This window comes from Trichechus manatus, unplaced genomic scaffold, assembly GCF_000243295.1.
Source record: "Trichechus manatus latirostris isolate Lorelei unplaced genomic scaffold, TriManLat1.0 scaffold00014, whole genome shotgun sequence".
NCBI lineage: Eukaryota > Metazoa > Chordata > Mammalia > Sirenia > Trichechidae > Trichechus > Trichechus manatus.
The window spans coordinates 18,180,705-18,200,227 of record NW_004443950.1 but is presented as its reverse complement, the minus strand read 5'-3'; the positions used below and the strand labels follow the sequence as shown (position 1 = coordinate 18,200,227).

Here is a 19,523-nt window from a genome sequence, read left to right as displayed (position 1 = left end):
CCACAGCAGCCCGCGCTCTGGCCGCTCGGACCCGCGCCCCGGCCTCGGGCCGCCGTCGGTGGGCAGCGCCCGCTCCAGCGTGTCCAGTCTCGGCTCCCGCGGCTCGGCCGGCGCCTACGCCGACCTGCTGCTCTCTGGAGCCTGCCTGGCGCCAGCTCGCTCCCCGGAGCCTGCGGGACAGGCCCCCTTCCCTTTGCCTTCGCTCCAGCTGCCCCCGGGCCGGGAGGGCGGCCCGAGCGCGGCAGAGCGGCGGCTGGAGGTGCTTACGCGGGAGCTGGAGCGGGCGCTGGAGGCGCGCACGGCGCGGGACTACTTCGGTGAGCGAGCTCGGCCGTGTCGCGCACCGCACCGAGGGTCGGGACGGCACGGGAGAGGCGACTGGCCCCGCAGAGGAGAGTTCGGGGTGGGCCGGGGCTTGGCGTTGTAAGCGGGGCCAGGATGGGAGAGCCGTGTCTCCCGTGGGGCTGGGGACCGGCAGCATTTTTTTCCAGAGGGGTTGTGAGCATGAACCGCCAGGTCTGGGGCTTATTTAGAATAGGCGGCTTCGCCGTTAGGTCGTTAGGCTGCAGAAAGTTCTGGCAAAGTGTGTTGATGCCCTGTTTCCTAACTTGGAGAAAAACCAGGTTAATAGAATAAGCTATTTTTTGGTCTTTTTTTTTTTTCTTAACCTTTGGCATTTGCCTCTACTAATCCTATCTACCCAGGTACCCCCGTCGACCCGGTGCCCCCTCCCCTCAGCGTGGGGTGTAGGCAGGAGAAGGGAGGAGGAGCGGTCCAAGCCCCGCCCCGCTTGACCTGAGGTTTTGGGAATGATGGGGTCTAGAGGTAGAGAGTGTGGGAGGAAGGGTAAGGCCACTCCCGGGCGGGGTTGAGGGGTGGGAGTGGGACAGAAAGGATCCAGTCGGTCACGCTGGGCTGCTCTCGCTCTCGCCCATGCTGTGTATACGGGACGTTTCCAAACAATCCTGATGCACACGCTTTGGCAAAACCCATCGGTCTCTGACAGCCTCCATTTCCCAGTCTGGCCCTGACCCCTGATCCCTAGTCCGTTCTACAACTCTTAGAGGTTCTGGGAGGAGGGACAGAAGTACTGTGATGCCTGGGGAAGGGGCTTCCCTTCCTTCCCTCTTGAGAAGCAGGAAGGCTGAAGCACTTGGCTCTGGAGGGAAGTGGGTGGTTACCATGCCTGGGACTGAGGCTCCCCTGGGTTTTCTGTCTTTCACGCATTCATTCCAGTTAGCAGCTCAGGGCTGCCCAGAACTGGATCTTGAGAGTCGTGAGGCCGTATGAGGCCAGATTCATTCCTGGCAGAGAAAGAATGAGCAAAAGGAGGGAAGTAAGGATGTTTACTGTAGTGTTACTATCATGCTAGATGCTATACCCCTGGTATTTCAAATACTAGCAGGGTCACCCATGGTGGATAGGTTTCAGTGGAGCTTTCAGACTAAGACAGACTAGGAAGAAGTCCTGGTGATTTACTTCCAAAAATTAGCCGGTGAAAACCCTGTGGATCACAACAGAATATTGTCCGGTATAATACTGGAAGATGAGCCAGCCCCTAAATTGAAAAGGCACTTAAACAGTGGCTGCAGTCGTGGACTCGAGCATGCCAGTGATGGTGAAGATGGTGCAGGACTGGGCAGCGTTTCTTTCCGTTGTCCATGGGGTTGCCATGAGTGGGAGCTGACTTAACAACACTAACAAGAATGTACTGCCCAGGAGGGGTCACGTGGTTAAGGGCATGTGTGGGCCAAAGGGGTTGGCCTGCTGCCTTTGGGGTAGGAGACCCTGAAGGGTTTCGGGTCTATCTGGAAAATGGCAGGGGGAGAATTGGTGGTTTGGCAAGTCTTAGGGCTGCTGTTGGGTGGCCTGGGAGCAGAGAGATGAGTTAGGAATCTGTGGTCTCTCGTGCCAGGAACAGAAGCCGGGCTGTCTTCTGAAGAGAACTTTCCAGCGCACTCTCTTCAGGTGAAGCTACCCATTGTCCCGCACCCCACACACTGCAGAGCCTAGAGGGTAGATTCTGTGGGCCTCCATATCTGCTCAGGAATCCTTGTGTGAAGCAGACCCAGGCAGGTAGTGAGAAGCGTGAAAAGGCCGATGCTAAAAGACAGTCAGGGGCCGTGGGTCAGTGTTTCTAAAGAGGAGCTGCTGCCCGGCTCTAGCCCATTGAAGCCACATGTGGGAGTGTGAGGGGAGTGATGACAGGTGTTTGGTTTTTCAAGACAAGCCAGAAATTCAGATTTAGGCGATATTTTCCTAATCTTTTAAAATACGGGCAGCTGATTTCCTTGAAATATGTACTGTGGATAGTTGACCTTTTTGAGCCACGAAAGTGGCATTTTCATACAGTTCAACCTAAATAACACAAAATTTTAGTAAAAGCAAGTCTGTAGGTAGTGTGAGCTCAAGTGATCTCATAAACTTCACCGTCGGAGTGTGTTTCTTCTCTCCGTGCCACTTCTTCCTCTCCTTGGCCCTGGCATCAGCTGACCTTCTGGTCCCTCTCTGCCATTTGTGGACGTCTTTGGAATCTGGTCTCTCCTCCCCAGGTTCTGCTGTCATCAGTCAGCCGGCAGCCATCCAGAACCTTGTTAACTTTGGTGACCTCCTGCCTTTCCTTCAGCCACCCACTCTCAGGACCGCAGCGTGTTTTCTTCACCAGTCTTCAGTTCTGACCCCAGCCCGTGTCCCACTGCTAACTGTGGTTCCTCTAATCACTGTCAGCCCAGCAGAACCCTGGCTCTGAGTCAGGGCTGCAGCCCCCTTTGCTGCTGCTATACCAGGTGGTGAGGGGCTGCTGAGGAAACCCCCGGGGCTGCCGCAGATTGATGGTCTTCAACCTCAGTGGTCTTCCTGGCACCACCCTCACCCGTATCCTTAGCTCTCTGTTATTCCCTCAACAACCCTTCTCTCTCCTCTAACCCCTGCCCTTTCCTTCTACTTCCCAGAGAGAGTTGAGGCTGCAGTCTGTCTCCATGGGCTTCCTGTTCCTCACCTGGAGGCTCTCTCAAGACCACGTCCAACCTCATTCTCCTGTCATCCCAGAGAATGCAGGTCCTTCCATCCCAGAGGAAGCAGGTCCTTCCATCCCCAGCCTCCACCTCTTTCATCTTCATCTTCCCTCTTACCACTGACTCTGCCCTTTGGTTATAAACACGTACAAAGCTTTTTCATTTAAAAAAAAAGTAAAACCCCCAAACTTCCATGACCACAAAATCTCCTCAGCCCTTTCCTCTCATCCTCTTCTCATCCCAATGTCTTGATTGTTCGCCTCCCAGTTTCTCCTCAGTTGCCTGCTTTCTGCCCTGATTCCTCTCACTTGACCGACACGGCTCTTGCACAGGACCCTGGTGACTTCCAGCCCCTGCCCAGTGAGTAGTGTTTTCCAGGCCTCTTTCGTCCGGACCTCACTGCTGTGTCTGATGTGTAGAGTTTGCTTTCCTTGAAACGTCTCATTCTGTTAAATTCTGAGGTACTTCATGCTTCTTTAATGTATTTTAATTAAAGTGATACAATCACATATTTAGAAATATCAACCGGAACCAAAAAGCTAATGATAAGAGATAATAGCCCATCTCTCATCCTTCCCAGAGGCCTCCAAAGCTTTACTGCTTTCACCAGTTCTCCTGGTAACTTAATCCGAGAAGTGACAAGGTTAGGTTCGCAAAGCTAACGGAGAAGAGTGAGGTGTGAGGGTAGATCGTTTTCTCTTTAGAAACGTTAAGTCCAGCTGCAGTTGAGGGGATGGTTATTGGGCACCAGGCTGTGACATGCTGAGGAGGCTGTTGTAAGAGCAGCTGTTCAGACGAGAATTGGTGATACTCTGAATCAGGCCGGCGGGGATGAGGGGAGGGGATGAAATTAAGACCAGGGAGCCGAGGAGCCGAGACTCTGAGTTGGATGTGAGGAAGAGAGGCAAGACCTGGGTGCTCCCTGGATCCTAGGTACATCAAAGGGCCATGTCCTTAGGAGAGTCTGGAGGCAGCTTGTGAGGAATCCGGAGCTCTGTTCCAGACACGCAGGTGTTCTGTTCTGGGGCCAGTCCGGGAGGTGGATCTGTGTCTCAGGAGAGAGGTCTGGGCTGTCAGCAGGAGCCCTGGGCAGAGGCCAACAGTTGGGAGACTTCCTCCACCCCATGGGGAGATCTGTAGACTTGGTTTCTTTGGCCCCTGCGTTTTCAAAACATTTAAGATAGTAATTAGTTTCAGTATGGAAGAATTTCACATAGATGTCAAGATTCCTAGTTCTTCTTGAAAAATTAGGCTCTGTGGCAGTGCCGGGCCTGCTTCCGTCCGGTAGCTGTCAGCAGAGCCGAGGTATGGCTGCAGCCTCTGGTGGCCACTGGTGCTCTCTTCGTTCACCCAGGTCCCCTCCAGGCCGCCTTTACATTCCCGCCTGGATTTGAGGGCATCTGAATTGGCTCTCCTGGGGGAGCCTGAGGCATGGGAGGCTCAGGACAGAGCTGGGGAATATCCAGCAGAGCTGGGACGGAAGAAGAAACAGAAGGCCAGGTGCAGGTTGTATCCTAGAAACCAACGAGGAGGGGATGGTCCACCCTCTAGCAGGATCTGAACTCACAGTCCATAGAACTAGACCCTTAAGGCTGACCAAGCATGGACTGATCTTTCTTGAGTGAGGGCAGAGGGGAATGGGGGGGCTGCTGAAGGCGGGAGGGGCTTTTCAAGTGGGAGGGGCTTGAGCATTGTTCTGTGTTAAGGAGGGGGATCTGGTGGAAAGGAGGGGGGAGAGGATGAGGGCCCCGTTTCCTATAGCAGCCAGAAAATTTAGGACCCAGAGGGCAGATGGAGCCCATCTTCATGCCATGTGGGGTGTGGGAGACCCTGGGTAACTCTGTGAAGGGGTGTGACTGGCTTCCCACTGTCTGGGTCTCCAGGAGGGCCAGCCAGGGAGGTCCCCTAGGACACCTGCCATTACTGGTCTCTCCTCCCCTCCCTCGCCTCCCTGCCTGCTCAGCCGCCCGGCTTGTGCTGTCAGAGGTGGTCCCTGCTTTCCTAAACAATCCCAGATACCTGCATACCGGCTTCCCTCATTTCCTTTAGGCCTTTGTTCAAATATCAGCTTGTCAGTGGGGCCTTCTCCAGCAATCCCAGTTATATCTTTTTCTCCATAGCACGAGTTTCCACCTGACATATTATTTAACTGCATTGAACTGTCGTCGTCTATCTCCCTCCACTAGAATGCAGGCTCCTTGAGGGTAGGGCCTTTGTTTCGTGCATTGCAGAATCTCCAGCATCTAAACTGTGCTGAGGTTGTCGCAGGCCACCAGTGTCTGTGTGCTGAATGAATAAGACAATAAGCCGACTTATGGTACAGAGCCCTGGTGGTGCAGTGGTTAAGAGCTTGGCTGCTAACTGAAGGGTCGGCAGTTTGAATCCACCAGCCACTCCTTGGAAACCCTATGGGCAGTTCTACTCTGTCCTGTAGGGTCACTGTGAGTCGGGGTCGACTCGACGGCAACCCGTTTGGTTTTTGGTTATGGTACACAGGAAGAAAATGTGGCTGGGGAGGGTCAGTGACTCTCTCGTGGGGTGTGCCTGTGTGGTCTTAATTCTTTGTAGCAGAAAATACGTGTTTTCATTTTGAAGAATAGGATTTGGTTCATAGACAGAGGAAAGGATTTTCCCTTGGCCCAAGAGCAGGTCATGGGTGAAGGGGCTTAGAATGACTGTTCAGGCATAAGTATATGATAATAATCATGACGGTGAGGACAGCGTCAGGTGGCTCTGACCCAGTGCCAGGTGCTCTGCTGAGCTTTTTGAATCCTCAAAACAACAGCAGCAAACCCTAATTGTCCCCAGGTTAGTCATATGTAACTGAGTGTCGGAGGCCTAGGCAAGTTAACCTGCCCAGGTCAGATGGTGTCAGCATCAGAACCGGGAGCTGGATGCATGTCCATCTGACTCCCAGTCTGTGGTGCTAACCACTGCTCTCTCCTGCCTCTTCCCACAGGCATTTGCATCAAGTGTGGGCTTGGTATCTACGGAGCCAGGCAGGCGTGCCAGGCAATGGGGAGCCTCTATCACACGGACTGTTTCATCTGCGACTCATGTGGTAGGTAACCTCTCCCCCTGCCCACTTGCACCTTGGACAGAGACCTAAGCCCCAGGTACGTGGGCCACCTGGCTCTGGCCCAGGCTGGGGTGTGGAGGCTGGTCACAATATTCCCATGCAGATGGGCTGTGGCCTTTCCCTTGTGGACCCATCCTGCTTTTGAGACCCAGGGCCATTGGGGAGATCTGCTGCCCTGGAGAGGGAGGCATGGAGCCAGTGAGGAGACTTTTGTTGGCCACAGGGAGTGGCTGGCCCCTGCCCTCAGCTTTGGAGCCTCTTCTGGGCAGGTTACCAATGTCTCCTCGATGCCTGGGAGGAAGGTGTGGAGCCGGAGTTGGGGGGAGGGCTCCTGCCCACCTGGACTTGGGACTAATCTTCCTTTTTCCTGCAGTTCTTTTTAATTTATTTTTTCTTCTAATTTTATGCACACTATAAGGTATAAAAATTATTAATGTTATTTAATTTGGACAAAATTATAAATAGAAAAAAGTAATTATAATCTAATCACCCCAATAAATCTGCACTGTTTTTTTTTTTTTAATCATTGTACTTTAGATGAAGGTTTACAGAACAAATAGTTTCTCATTAAACAGTCAGTACACATACTGTTTTATGACCTTGGGTAACAACCCCACGACATGTCAACACTCTCCCTACTTGACCTTGAGTTCCGTACTACCAGCTTTCCTGTCCCCTCCTGTCTTCTAGTCCTTGTCCTTGGACTGTTGTGCCCCATTAGTCTCATTTTGTTTTCTGGGGCTGTCTCGTCTTCGGCTGAAGGGTGAACCTCGGGAGTGACTTAATTACTGAGCTAAAAGGGTGTCTGGGGGCCATACTCTTGGGGTTTCTCCAGTCTCTGTCAGGCCAGTAAGTCTGGTCTTTTTTTGTGAATTAGAATTTTGTTCTACATTTTTCTCCAGCTCTGTCTGGGACCCTCTGTTGTGATCCCTGTCAGAGCAGTCAGTGGTGGTAGCCGGGCACCATCTAGTTGTGCTGGGCTCAGTCTGGTGGAGGCTGTGGTAGTTGTGGTCCATTAGTCCTTTGGACTAGTCTTTCCCTTGTGTCTTGTTTTTTTCATTCTCCCTTGCTCCCGAAGGGGTGAGATCAGTAGAGTGTCTTAGATGGCTGCTCATAAATCTGGACTCTTGATTTTTCTTTCAGACCTTGCCCCTAAGCAGGCATCTTTTATTTATTTACACTAAACATTTTAATATTTTATTTTATAAATGCATCATACATGCAGCATTAACTCAAATAGTCCCAAAAAGCTTATTGTAAAGAACATTTATCTTTCCACTTCTAATTCCATTCCCCAGAGGCAGTCACTTAGTACATTTTTAGCGATTTCTTCTAGTGTTGTTGTTGGTGGTGGTTGCCTTTTTGATTTTTGATTCATGGCGACCCCGTGTGAGCAGAGTAGAACTGCTCTGCAGGGTTTTCAAGGCTATGACCTTTTGGAAGCAGATTGCCGGGCCTGTCTTCTGAGGCACCTCTGGGTGGGTTCGAACTGCCGACTTTTCTGCTAGTAGTCGAGCACTTAACCATTGCGCCATCCAGGACTCCAGTTTCTTCTAGTAGAAGAAATTATTTCTTCTCTGATAAGCATACACTACTGTTTCTTAATGTATCAATTTTAGACATAATCTATTCACTTTTGCTGTGACAGATGAGGAATAGGTTTTTAATATTGTCTGCTCCTCCTTTTCTCCTTCCATCTTCCCAGTGTAATCATATCACTAGTTTTGGTTAAGTCTATAAACCGAGTATACCTGACTATGACTGCATGAATATTATTTATTGAAGAGCCAAGAATCATACTGATCATACTGTAATTACATCCCCTTTTTTCTGTAGTCTTTGACTTTTCCTGGAGTTATCCCCTCATCTTTATTTGCCCTTTGTAGTGTCTTACTTTATAGTATCTTCAGTTTTTTGGGTTTTTTTTTCCCAAATGCTCCATTATATCTTGCATTCTCCTAAGTTCCCACTAGGGAGAACTAGTGGCCCCTCCCCACTCTGAGCCAGTTGCCCCCTAAACTTCACCGGGACACTCATTCTTCACCTTCCTATGTATACACTCTGGTTGGAGCCACAATTTCCTAGAAGCCTTCAGTGGCAGGTAATAGAGAGGAGGCTTAAATACTAAGAATATGTCTTGGCTTAGTCAACTGGGAGCCCAGGGATAGGGCTTGCTTCAGAATGGGATTGATCTAGTGGCTCAGGCCCTGTGATTCCCTTCATTGGGTTTTCCTTGGGTTTGGCTTTATCCTTAGGGCAACTCCTCTCATGAAATGTCCAAGTTACCTTGAGACTTCCACTGGCACACCACTGGTCTGGAGAAACGTGGCACATCTCTTCTGGTCACTGTCTTGGAGTGAGAAAGCTTCTTTTCCACAAAGTACCCAGAAAACTTCTCCTTGTGTCTCATTGGCCCAAATCATCTCATACATCCTTTCCTGAACCAATATCTGTAGCTGAGGGCAGTGCCATGATTTGATTGACTGACTTGCCTGAATCCCTGAACCTATAGTGTGGTCAGGAAGGAGAAATTATACTAATCAGGCCTACCCCTAGACATGGGGGTGGAGTCAGGTTTCCCTGAAGCATAGTAGGCTATGTGAGGTAAGGTTGGATACTGAACAAAATTTGGAGAAGAAGGGAGGAATCAACGCCGTGAAGCAATCAAAAATGTCTCCATCATAGACGTCATCATTTTATTGTAGTTATCTAAGGAAAGACATGTGGGAGGTAAATTTTCTGAATTCTGGTATGTCTAAAATGCCTTTATTCTCACACTTAATTTAGTGTTTGAGAATAGAACTCCAAGTTGGAAATAATATTCACATAGAATTTTCAAGTCATAGTTTTATCTTCCAGCAGCCATTGTTGCTGTTAAATTCTGACGTCATTCTGTTTCTCATTTTTGTGTGTGCGATCTGTTTTTTCTTTTTGGTAGCTCTCAGGAAGAAGGCTGTCAAGTTGCACAGATTCTGGATACTGTTTCCATTATAGTTTCTGTGAGTGACTGTGTATTGTACAATTCCAGGGTCACCATTTACATAGATACAATGAGAGTGGCAGCCCTGAAGTTATGCAATGAAGCAGCCTGGCTTAGGATGTTCTGTATATATTTGGTGTAGGCTTTTTGTCACTGGTTGTGCTGGACACTCACAGAGCACTTTCAAACTGGAGACTTGCCCCATAGTTCTCCGAGTTTTTCTTGTGCTATTTATTTGATTTCCTCCCTTCTTTTTTTCTCTGGAACTGAATTCAGCAGTGTATAATCAAGATAATATGTCATGACCAAGTTGAATTCATTCAAAGAATACTAGGGTGGATTAAGTTTAGAAAACTTATTAACATTATTCATCTCATTAATAGATTAAAGGAAAAACTAATCATCTCAGTAGATGCAGAAAAAAATAGCCAATAAATTTTAACATTATTCCTAATGAAAATTCTTTGCAAACTAGGAACAGAAGGAAACTTTCTAACCCCAATAAAGATTGGTTACCAAAAATCTGTTCTAACATCACACTGAATTGTGAAATATGAGAAAAAATTACTGTAAAATCAGGAAAAGACGATACCTACAATCATGTCTTTTAGTCAGCATTGTCCTAGAGGTCCTAGTCAGTACACTAAGAGAAGAAAATGTACCATATTCATGGATAGGTAGAGTCAATAATGTAGATGTCAGTTCTTAAATTAATGTATAAATTAATTGCAATTTCAATTACATAGATTTTCACAGATTTGACAAGCTAATGCTAAAACTTTAATGGGTGAGCAAAGGGCCAAGAATAGTGAAGATGCTCTAGAAGATGAAGAGTAAGTTGGGGAACTTCCACTACCAGGTATCAGTACCTATTGTGGAGTTACAGTAATTAATTTCATGTGGTGTTGGTGCAAGGATAGACAAATAGACTAGTAGAACAGAATGGAGAGTCCAGAAACAGCCCCGTGTATACTTGGAAACTTGGTAGATAATACAGGTGGTATTGCAGATAGTTCTGGGAAAATTGGCTGTCTGTATAAAAAATTAGATTAGTTCCAAGTGGATTAAAGATTTAAACTGTAAGGCAAAACTTGAAATTTTTAGAAATAAATTCAGAAGCATATCTTTACTGACCTTCTGCAAGAAAGGATTTTTTTTCGGTCACAAAAATTGTCAAGCATTAAAGAAAGGATTGACAAAATTTGAATACATTAAAATGAGAAAAAAAACCTCAGCTCATTTAAAGACAACATAGAGAAAGTAGTGAAACCAACCATAAAAGCATCTGTTGAATTGCTAAACAGTTTACCAGAGTAGATGAACGAATTTATAATTGCATTGACAATGTATGAGAGTTCTAGTTTTTCCTTGTTCCTACCAACACTTAGCATTGCCAGTCTTTTTAATTTTAGCCATCCTGGTGGGGATGGAGTGGTATCTTAATGTGGTTTTAACTTGAATTTCCCTGATGAGTAGTGATGACTTTTACACCTTCTCATGTGCTTACTGGCCATTTGAATACCTTTGTTTGTAAAGTGCCTGTTGAATTATTTTGCCCATATTTAAATTAAGCTGTTTGAATTTTTTAATGATTTATAGGAGTTCTTTATATAGCCTGGATGAAAGTCTTTGGTTTGATATATGTATTGTGAATACCTTTTTCCAGCCTGTGTCTTGCCTCATCACTTTCTTAATGGTGTCTTTTAATGAAAGGAAGTTCTAATGAAGTCCAGTTTATCATCTTTTTTGTTTGTTTGTTTACAGTTATTGCTTTTTATGTACTGTCCATGAGATTTTATAATCTCTTTTTTTTCATGTTTTGGATGTCTGTTTTTATTTTATATGCATATTAAATGTACCTGTTCTATATTCTGTATCTAATAATGTCAAGATCTGACGTCTTTTGAAGTCCACTTCTGTTGGTTATTGTTTATCCTCAGTCTCGTCATGGTAACTTGTTTCCTTATGTGTTTCATAATTTTTGATGGTGGAAGTCTGTCTGTGGGTATTCACTGAGGTCTGTGTTGAGGGTGTATTTCCTCAGGGAATGTTTTTAAACTTTTTATAAAAGACAGTTTTCAACTTCAATGAGGGCAAATATATTTTTTCTTTTGTTTACTTGTGGACTTTTATTCATGTCAAGTATGGCAGCAGTGTCATTATTCTTTCTGATGCACAGATTGTCTCAAATTTGGCCAAAGGAAGTTCCCTTCAAGTTTTGTCCTGTGCCTTATCTTAGAGAAACTCTAGGCTTACACTTTGCTAGAAATAAAAGCAAAAGAATTTTATTGAAGGATGAACAATAAAGGCATTTCACGAAATGGAGAGACACTTGACACTCAAACAAGAGGCTGCAGCGTGTTTTCCAACTTGCAGGGAGAGCAAACCCGTTGCTGTCGAGTTGATTCCATCTCATAGAGACCCTATAGGACAGAGTAGATCTGCTTCATAGAATTTCCAAGGAGCGGTTGTTGGATTAAAGCTGCCAACCTTTTGGTTAGCAGCCAAGCTCTTAACCACTGCACCACCAGGGCAGTGAGGTATTTGTCAGGCAGAGCAGCAAAGGCAAATGGTTTTACATCAAGGCGGAGGGTGTAGGGGAAGGAAGGAAAATTTACAACGCATTGTCAAACTACAGACTTTCCTAACATCAATTTCTAGCCTAACATCAGTTTCTTATTTTCTGTTACAGATTGACTAAGGCAATATTTCTAAAGCAAGCTGTGTAACATTCTTTATGTAGGAGTTTAGTGATTGATTATAGGCCAAGTGAACCTTAGTCAAAGTGCTTCAAATGTAAAAGTTGACTATTTGGTTAGGAAGGAAATTAGATCAACTCCAACCTGAAGTCTTTTGCAATGTAAACATTGGCCATCTGGCTAGGAGGGAGTGAGTTAGCATCTAGGCATTCATTCGATGAATTGCCTGAGAGCAGTTAAGATAGCAAGATTATTTCCATAAGCTAAGGCTGGATCTTTGCGCTGTTTGTTTTACAAACAGAACTTTTACGAGAGGCCAGATTGTCTTTGTAGAAGGGCAGAAGCAGGCTTCAAACCTAATTGCAGCTTACTTCAAAATGAAATTTCAGTTTAGGTCTGGGATTAACCATTTTAATCATGCCAGGCAACCCTAGTTTTAAGGTTTGCTTATTCATTTTCCACCTTTTGATCAAGCTGCCATTAGGGGATGCAGATCACTTAAGGTATTACCCACAATGGAGTTGCCTGTCTTCTGCAAAGAGTTGGAGTCTCTGGGATGGCTGCTCTGTACGAGCCTTTAAGTTCTCAGATGCTACATTCTAGTAGCTGGGCACCATCTGACTTCTCATAGCTGGGCACCATCCGATTTCACCTTGCCGTTACTTCAAATCTTGTCTTCAGGGTGTATTGGTCTCTGGTTGGAATAAGTGTTGCAAACAAAGCTACATTAGGGGAACAGCTTGGCAATTTAAAAGGGTTTGATACTAGAACTGAATTTCATTTTCATCAGCAAAATCAGTAGTTTCTTCCAAATAATTCATCACATGGCTGTATGTCTTAAGGTTTGGCTGTGACAGTGAGAAACACAGTGCATTATATATTTAACAAGCCCTATTATGACAATTACAATGATTAGAAAAAGGAGACAGGCTAGCAGAAAGAATTGTGTCCCAGACCTGATGCTTTGGGGTCCAGATAAAAATATCAAAGAAAGAAGGAATGGTCATGGGAGGAATGGTATTTAACCAGGGGGCCTTTTGGCATATTTTAGAGATGTCTTGTTTTACTTCTCCAGAAGTATTTATCCATAAACAGCAAGAAGTATTGGTTACAGCACAAACCTCTCCTTGCTGAGCTAAAATAAAATCTAAGGCAGTTTTGTTGTCCAGTACAACTTTTGCCAAGGATTCTAAAGATTTTTGTTGAGCTGTCATTCCTTCAGCAACACTATCAGAAATTTGAGCTATAGTGGCAGATAAATTGTGAATAGACAGTTCTGATTGCCCAATCCCAAACCATATAGTAGCACATAAGAAGGACCATCCCCATCCTGGGTGTGAGATTGTCTGAAAAGACAAGTTCTCTCTTCTGTATGGATAATAATTTTTATGTCATTGTTCCATAGGAAGCTGTCATTGTGTGAATGGATGCTCATGGGAAATCCTAAGATCCCTAAGGTACATTGGCCTATCACATTCCAACCATTTAAACATTGCACAGCCCAAGTATAGGGTGAATTGTCAGACTTATTTCTTAAATAAGCTAATCGTTCACATAAAAAGACATATCCAGACAGAGTGCATAGCGTATGTGCCCCGGTTTGAATATTAGGAAATGGAATGGACTGATTGACTCTCTCAAGCCAGGCTGCAGTTAATTAATCCTCACAAACGGGTAATTCTTCGAATTCTAGGGAATTCTGGAGTTGAGCACAAACTGGGAGATTTGGATTATTTCTAAAACAGTTATCTGCTATTAAGTTATAATATTGAACATTGTTAATAAAAAGATCACAGGGTGCAGAAGTAATACATTCTGACCAGGCTACGGTAAGGTTAAAACAGGGAGCTGCTGGATAAAAGAATAATTCTAGGGGTAGCCATAATTTGACACAGATAGCTCATTTAAATGTTTTTTAAAAATCAGTAGTAAAATTAGGCATGAACTTATATCTAAAACTGGCTCAGCTTTAGATCAGTATGATCCTGTGTAGACCATGGGGCAGAGTGACATACACAACATGCTGTTAAATTGCTGGTGCTGGCAACTGATTGAGCTAATTAGATAAAGGCATTTTCTTTACAGGCATCAGTGAAGCCTATAACAAATAGAAAGAGGAAAATTACTATAAACTTCATAATTGAGAAAAGGTTAATTAAAGTAATATATTAAAGCAAAGAAAAAGTAATAAGTAAAAAACACATTGTTTTTCTAGCAGTTTTCTGGAAGATAAACCCAAGTAGGTAAAATAAAACTAATTCAGAAGTTATAGGCATTAAACAAGTGTTACAATTTCATTTACTGGTATAAGGAATAAAGAAAGTTTAACTCCTGGGTTAAAATTAAAGATATCCAATGATTACTAAAGCTACTAAGAAATAATTCCACAAGTGAGCAAAAATAGTTAAGGCTAGTAAAATGCTAACAGTTAAGACCAGAGTTCATAGATTTCAGCAACTTGCATATAATCTTTCTCTGTGATTTTGGAGTCAATGGCTTGGCTTTGAAGCTACTTGCTTCTGGTTGCTGGGGCATTGCTTCGGTCTGAATTTCAAATATCCGACTGGCTGGCAAGGCCAAGTAGATGCTTTAGCTTTGTTTAACTGTGATAAATGAATCCAAGGGTTAATTGCTTCTAGTTTAGCTGCACAAGGGTTAGTTAAAAGGACAAGATAAGGCCCCTTCCAGTGGGGTTCCAAGGAACCTTTTAGTTGGTACGTTTTCCAATAAACTTAATCTCCTGGGAGTAATAGTAACTAAGGGAGGAGAACCAGGTTTCTGCTCCTCAAATGCCTCTTTAATTTGTGAGATATATTTGTTAGCGTATTGAAATAAAGATTGACAATATTTTAATAATTCAAGTTGTACTGAATTAGGGTCTGTAAAGACAGTGTAGGAAAGGATCATGGGCCTTCCAGTAACTATTTCATAAGGAGTAAGTTTAGGAGATCTGAAAGGAGTGCTTCTTAGATTTAGAAGGACTAAAGGGAGGACTTTAGTCCAAGACAAACCTAAGGTCTCAGAAAGCTTAGCATTTGATTTTTTATTTACAATTAGTTCTTTCTACAAGCCCAGAGAACTGCTGGTGATAAGGGCAGTGCAATCTCTGGTATATGGGGAAAACTCGGCATTATTCTTGAATAATTTGCCCAGTGAAATGAGTTCTGCAACCACTGCAAAGAATTTTTGGTGCTCCACAAGTAGATATTATGTTTCCGAGGAGCTTCTTTGCTACAAAAAAGTAGTGGTCCCCTGCAGGAAAAGCCTGTACCCAATGTGAAAATTTTCAAATCACTACTAACACATTTATAGCCACTCGAAGGTGGAAGCTGAATAAAATCTAGCTGCCATTTGAGCATAGGCCTAGAAGGCAAAGGGCATTGTCCTGGGGAAGTCTTAAGATGTTTCCCAGGATTATAATGAGGACAGATAGAGCAGTGGGTGGCCACATGCACAGCTGCCTCAGAAAATTTTCCCCACCAGTCTTTAAAACGTCAGTCATTTTCTCTCTCCCTAGATGAGTATTCTCATGTAGAGTCCCCATCATAGGAAGGTGTAAAAGTTTAGGAAGAACAATTTTGACGTTAAGTCCTAACCGTAGCTTATTGTCAAGGTCTTGATAACAGCCTAACTTTTTCCATGTTTCAGTTTCATTAGATTGAGCCAATTGCTGATGTTTTAAAAGCTTCTCTTTGATAGATGCAAATACACTCGTTGTTTCATGAAAATAGCTCTCTTTAGGTTCTTCCAAAGGCCCCTCTACACACTGTTTTGCTAAAACGGGCGACAATAGCTTGGGAAACAGCTCGTTTAGAGCTGCATCAGCAAGATTATTTCTCCAAATTTTCTCAGTTTGGGGCACTTCCTTCAGCTGATGTGCTTGTATTTTAGTTACAGTGGTTTCAGAAGGGAGCAGCAAGGCATCTAATAGGTCTGCTACTAAAGCCCTGTTTTTAATAGTGTTACCAGAGGAGCTTAAAAAACCTCTGTTTCCGTGATATTACAAAATCATGAATAATTCCAAATGCATATTTCCAATCTGTAAAAATACTTACAGACTTTCCTTTAGCAAGTTTACATGCTCTGGTAAGAGCAGTAAGTTCAGCTTGTTGAGCTGAGGTGGCCTTAGAGAGAGGCTGGCTTTCAAAAGCTTCAGTAGAAGTTGTAACAGCGTGACCACCCTGATAGTGAGAGCTAAGAGCTGGTTTCAAATGAGAGCCATCTGCAAATAATATATTGGGTTTGTCAGAGAAGTTTCTTTTAAATCACTATGCGGTGTCAGAAGCTGCTTGGTTAAGTCTAAACAATCATGGAAAGGACAGTCACCCCTATCAGCTTTAGGGAGAAGGCTATTCATGGCCATCGAGTCGATTCCGACTCATAGTGACCCTATAGGACAGAATAGAACTGCCCCATAGTATTTTCAAGGAGTGGCTGGTGGATTCGAACTGCAGACCTTTTGGTTAGCAGTCGTATCTCTTAACCACTGTGCCACCAGGGCTCCAGGGAGAAGGGAATCCAGGTTTAAAGTAGCCACCATATGTAATTTAATGTTAGAGGCTTCCAGGAGAAGGACCTCATAAGAAGTGTGTCTGCTGGAAGACAGATGTTGGATTAAAGCAGAATTAAGCAATGCAGATACAGCATGGGGTACATACATTTTTAGAAGTTTTCCTAAAACTGTATCTGCAGTAGTTCCACCAATTTTGCTGTAGTGGCCACTGCCTGAAGGCAAAGGGGTAGGCTCTGGTCACGGGATCCAACTGTAGGCTGTAGCAACCCACAGGCCTATTTTGTCCCCCATGTTTCTGTACAAAAACATGCATTACCAGAAACTTCGTGCATATAAAGTGCAAAGTCCAGGTGATAGTTAAGGAGTCCCAAAGTGGATGTGTTAATCAGAGCTTCTTTTAACTTATTTATCACCCCTTGATCCTCCAGGGTAAGATAGAATGGATCAGGTTCAGAGGTTTTCAAATATTTATCTAAAGGCTGTGCCATGAGAGAAAAGTTAGGAATCCAGGCTTGACAATAACCACGAAGTCCTGGAAAACCTCATAATTATTTCTTTGTTTAAGGCAGAGGAAAAGCTGCAATAGCTTCGTTTCTCTTGGATCAATAGAAATGCCTTCTGCAGATGGTAAATGACCCAAGTATTTGACAGAAGGCTGAGCTAATTTCAATTTCTGTTTTGAAAACTTTATGTCCACCAAATGCTAAATGTTTTAACAAGGTTATGCTGTCCTCCAGGCAAACCTGCTGAGAGGTGGAACACATAAGCAAATCGTCTACATATTGTAACAAGGTAGATTTATTTGGAAATTGCAGAGGTTGCAAATTTGCATGTAAATTTTGAGAAAAAAATGACTGGGAGCCTCTGTGAAACTGTGAGGCATGACACTCCAAGTAAATTGTTGATATTCCCAAGTAAAAGTGAACACATATTGACTTTTGGGTTTGACAGGGATGCTGAAAAATGTGCTACAAAGGTCCATAACAGTAAAGCATACTGCATCGTGGGGAACATTGGAAAGTAACAGATGTGGATTAGGGACAGTGGGGCAGTTTATTTCACGTTAAGTCCTGAACAAACTGCCAACCTCGACGATGGGGTTTTCTAACTGGAAGGATAGGAGTGTTAGAAGGATTATGTAGGGAATGATTAAGCCTGCAGAAAGAAAATCCTGTAATATGGGAGTTATTCCTTCCTTTGCTTCTCATTTAAGTGGGTACTGGGGAATCTTGGGCAAGGGCTTAGAGGTGTCCACTTGAATTTTAATAGGTTCAGCGTACAGAACTCTGCCAATATCTGTAGAAATTGTAGCCCACAAAGTTTCAGGGACCTGAGAAATAACTTCAGGGGGAAAATGGGTTTTTTTGGAACAGAATTTTGAAGAGGCATAGTAAGGGCTTGCATGTGGTAGATAGCCTCTTCCTTTTGAATGTTATCCATCCTTAAATTCTAATTCTTGGATAAGAATTAATATTTCCCCCTTCTCATAAATTGTAAATGGCAATTCCATTTACATAAAATATCCCTTCTTTTTAAATCAACGGGAGTTTCATAACTTAGCAAAAAGGAATGTAAATCCTCTTTTGGTCTGAGAGAGATAGGCACAGGGTGAGAAAGAAATAGTGTTTGTTCTTTATTAGTAACTCCCATGATTTTAGAAGTTTTCATACTCCAGGGCAGGTGCTTTTGTGGCATGTGGGATTAATCACCAAGAGCATAACTCTTGGATCAATTAAAAATTGGCAAGGTTCCCTATTAAGGTACATAGTCGTTTCTCCTTGAGGTTTTAGAGCTATCACAGGAAAAGTCCCTGTTTTGTCCCTGGAGCCCCTTCATTCTGAATCTGGATGGAGGAGTGGTTGGAGTGGAAACTTTCTGTTTATACTTCAATTTAAAACATTCCTTTTTCCATCAGCCAGGTTTTTTGCGATGTGGCAGGGACCAGTTTTTGGTCCATTGGAGGGTTTAAAACTCTTTTTTTGAGTGGGCCCTTGCAGATGCTGTAACTGAAGGGACATTAATTCATTTTATTTGTTAGCCTGTGCAGTCTGCTTAGTTTCTAAAGTTTGGGCAAGCTCATGGGCTAACGTAACCAATTCCACAGTGGGAGCAGCCTTCCCATCTAAACGATGTCTCTTAACTAATGCTGAAATTTCAGGCTTGAAGCCCGAAATAAATATTGCATTAAAGGGCTCCTTCATTCCTTCATCTGAAGGGTTCAACCCAGAGTGTTCCAACAACTTCTGGAATAATCAGGATTGCCAATCATAGACATTTTCATCTTTGCCTTGTACACAAGAATAAACATTTGTCTAATCAATTATTGGAGGAAAGGCCTTAAGGATTGCTTCATGTAAATCATTTCCCTTAGCTTGGGCTTTTGTGAGAAAGGTTTCTGCCGTTCTGGCTGTATTCAAAGCAAACTAATTTGGGGGATCTTTCCATTTAGCACATTCTAACCAGAATTTGGCTTCCCCAGGGCCAGCTAACATATGGACTAATGAATACAAATCAGCCAGTCTGGGCTGATAAGCATCAGTAAGGACCTTGAATCATTTAGTGAATTTATAAGGATCCTCATGTAAATTTGGAAAATCTTTAGCAATGCTATGTATTTTGGTATGTGTCCAAGGAAAGAAAAAAATAACAGTGTTCTTTGGATTTTCTCTAGTGCCCATTCCAGATTCTGCAGGCGATTTCTAAAAGGCATTTCAGGAATAGGGCCTCCTGACTTTGACCTGTCTAGTTTTGGAATCTTTGGTCTTATGTTTTCTGGCTTTGAATCTTTAATAGATTCTCTCTTTGGCTTTGAATCTTTAGTAGCTGCTTCTTCTGAAAAGACAGGTAATTCAGACAAAAGTTTTCAGAGGGATAAAGAGGCAGAGGAGGACACAGAGAAGAGGCTGCTGGCAGAGGAAGGGGGGCAGAGGGGCTGCATTGGGGGTTGTAAGCATAACAGAGCTCTAGCTTTCTAATTTTTTATTTTACTCAATTCAGAAATTGTATTCTGCAATTCTTTATTCTGATTAGACACTTTGGAAATAGATTTTTGCAGAGAAGTTATTTTATTGTGCAGATGTCTTTTACAGGCCTTGTAATTTCAGTCACAGAAAACATTCCATTGAAATACCTTAATCCGGGGTCCCTTTTGCTCTAACTTGCTGTGCAGAAAATTTAGAAAGTTCACAAGTTCCCCAAAGTGGCCGTGCATCCAAACTGTCTCAGGTTAAGCCTTGTC

The 19,523-nt window shown here is 43.9% G+C and overlaps 1 protein-coding gene across 1 annotated transcript in view; it reads left to right on the top strand.

Moving 5' to 3' along the window:
• Positions 1–19,523, top strand: part of WTIP (WT1 interacting protein) — a 31,993-nt gene that overhangs the window by 817 nt on the left and 11,653 nt on the right. The window contains exons 2-3 of the mRNA XM_004371680.2: positions 7–317; positions 5,974–6,075. Coding sequence (XP_004371737.2) covers positions 7–317; positions 5,974–6,075 — 413 coding nt within the window. The remainder of the gene's footprint in view (positions 1–6; positions 318–5,973; positions 6,076–19,523) is intronic.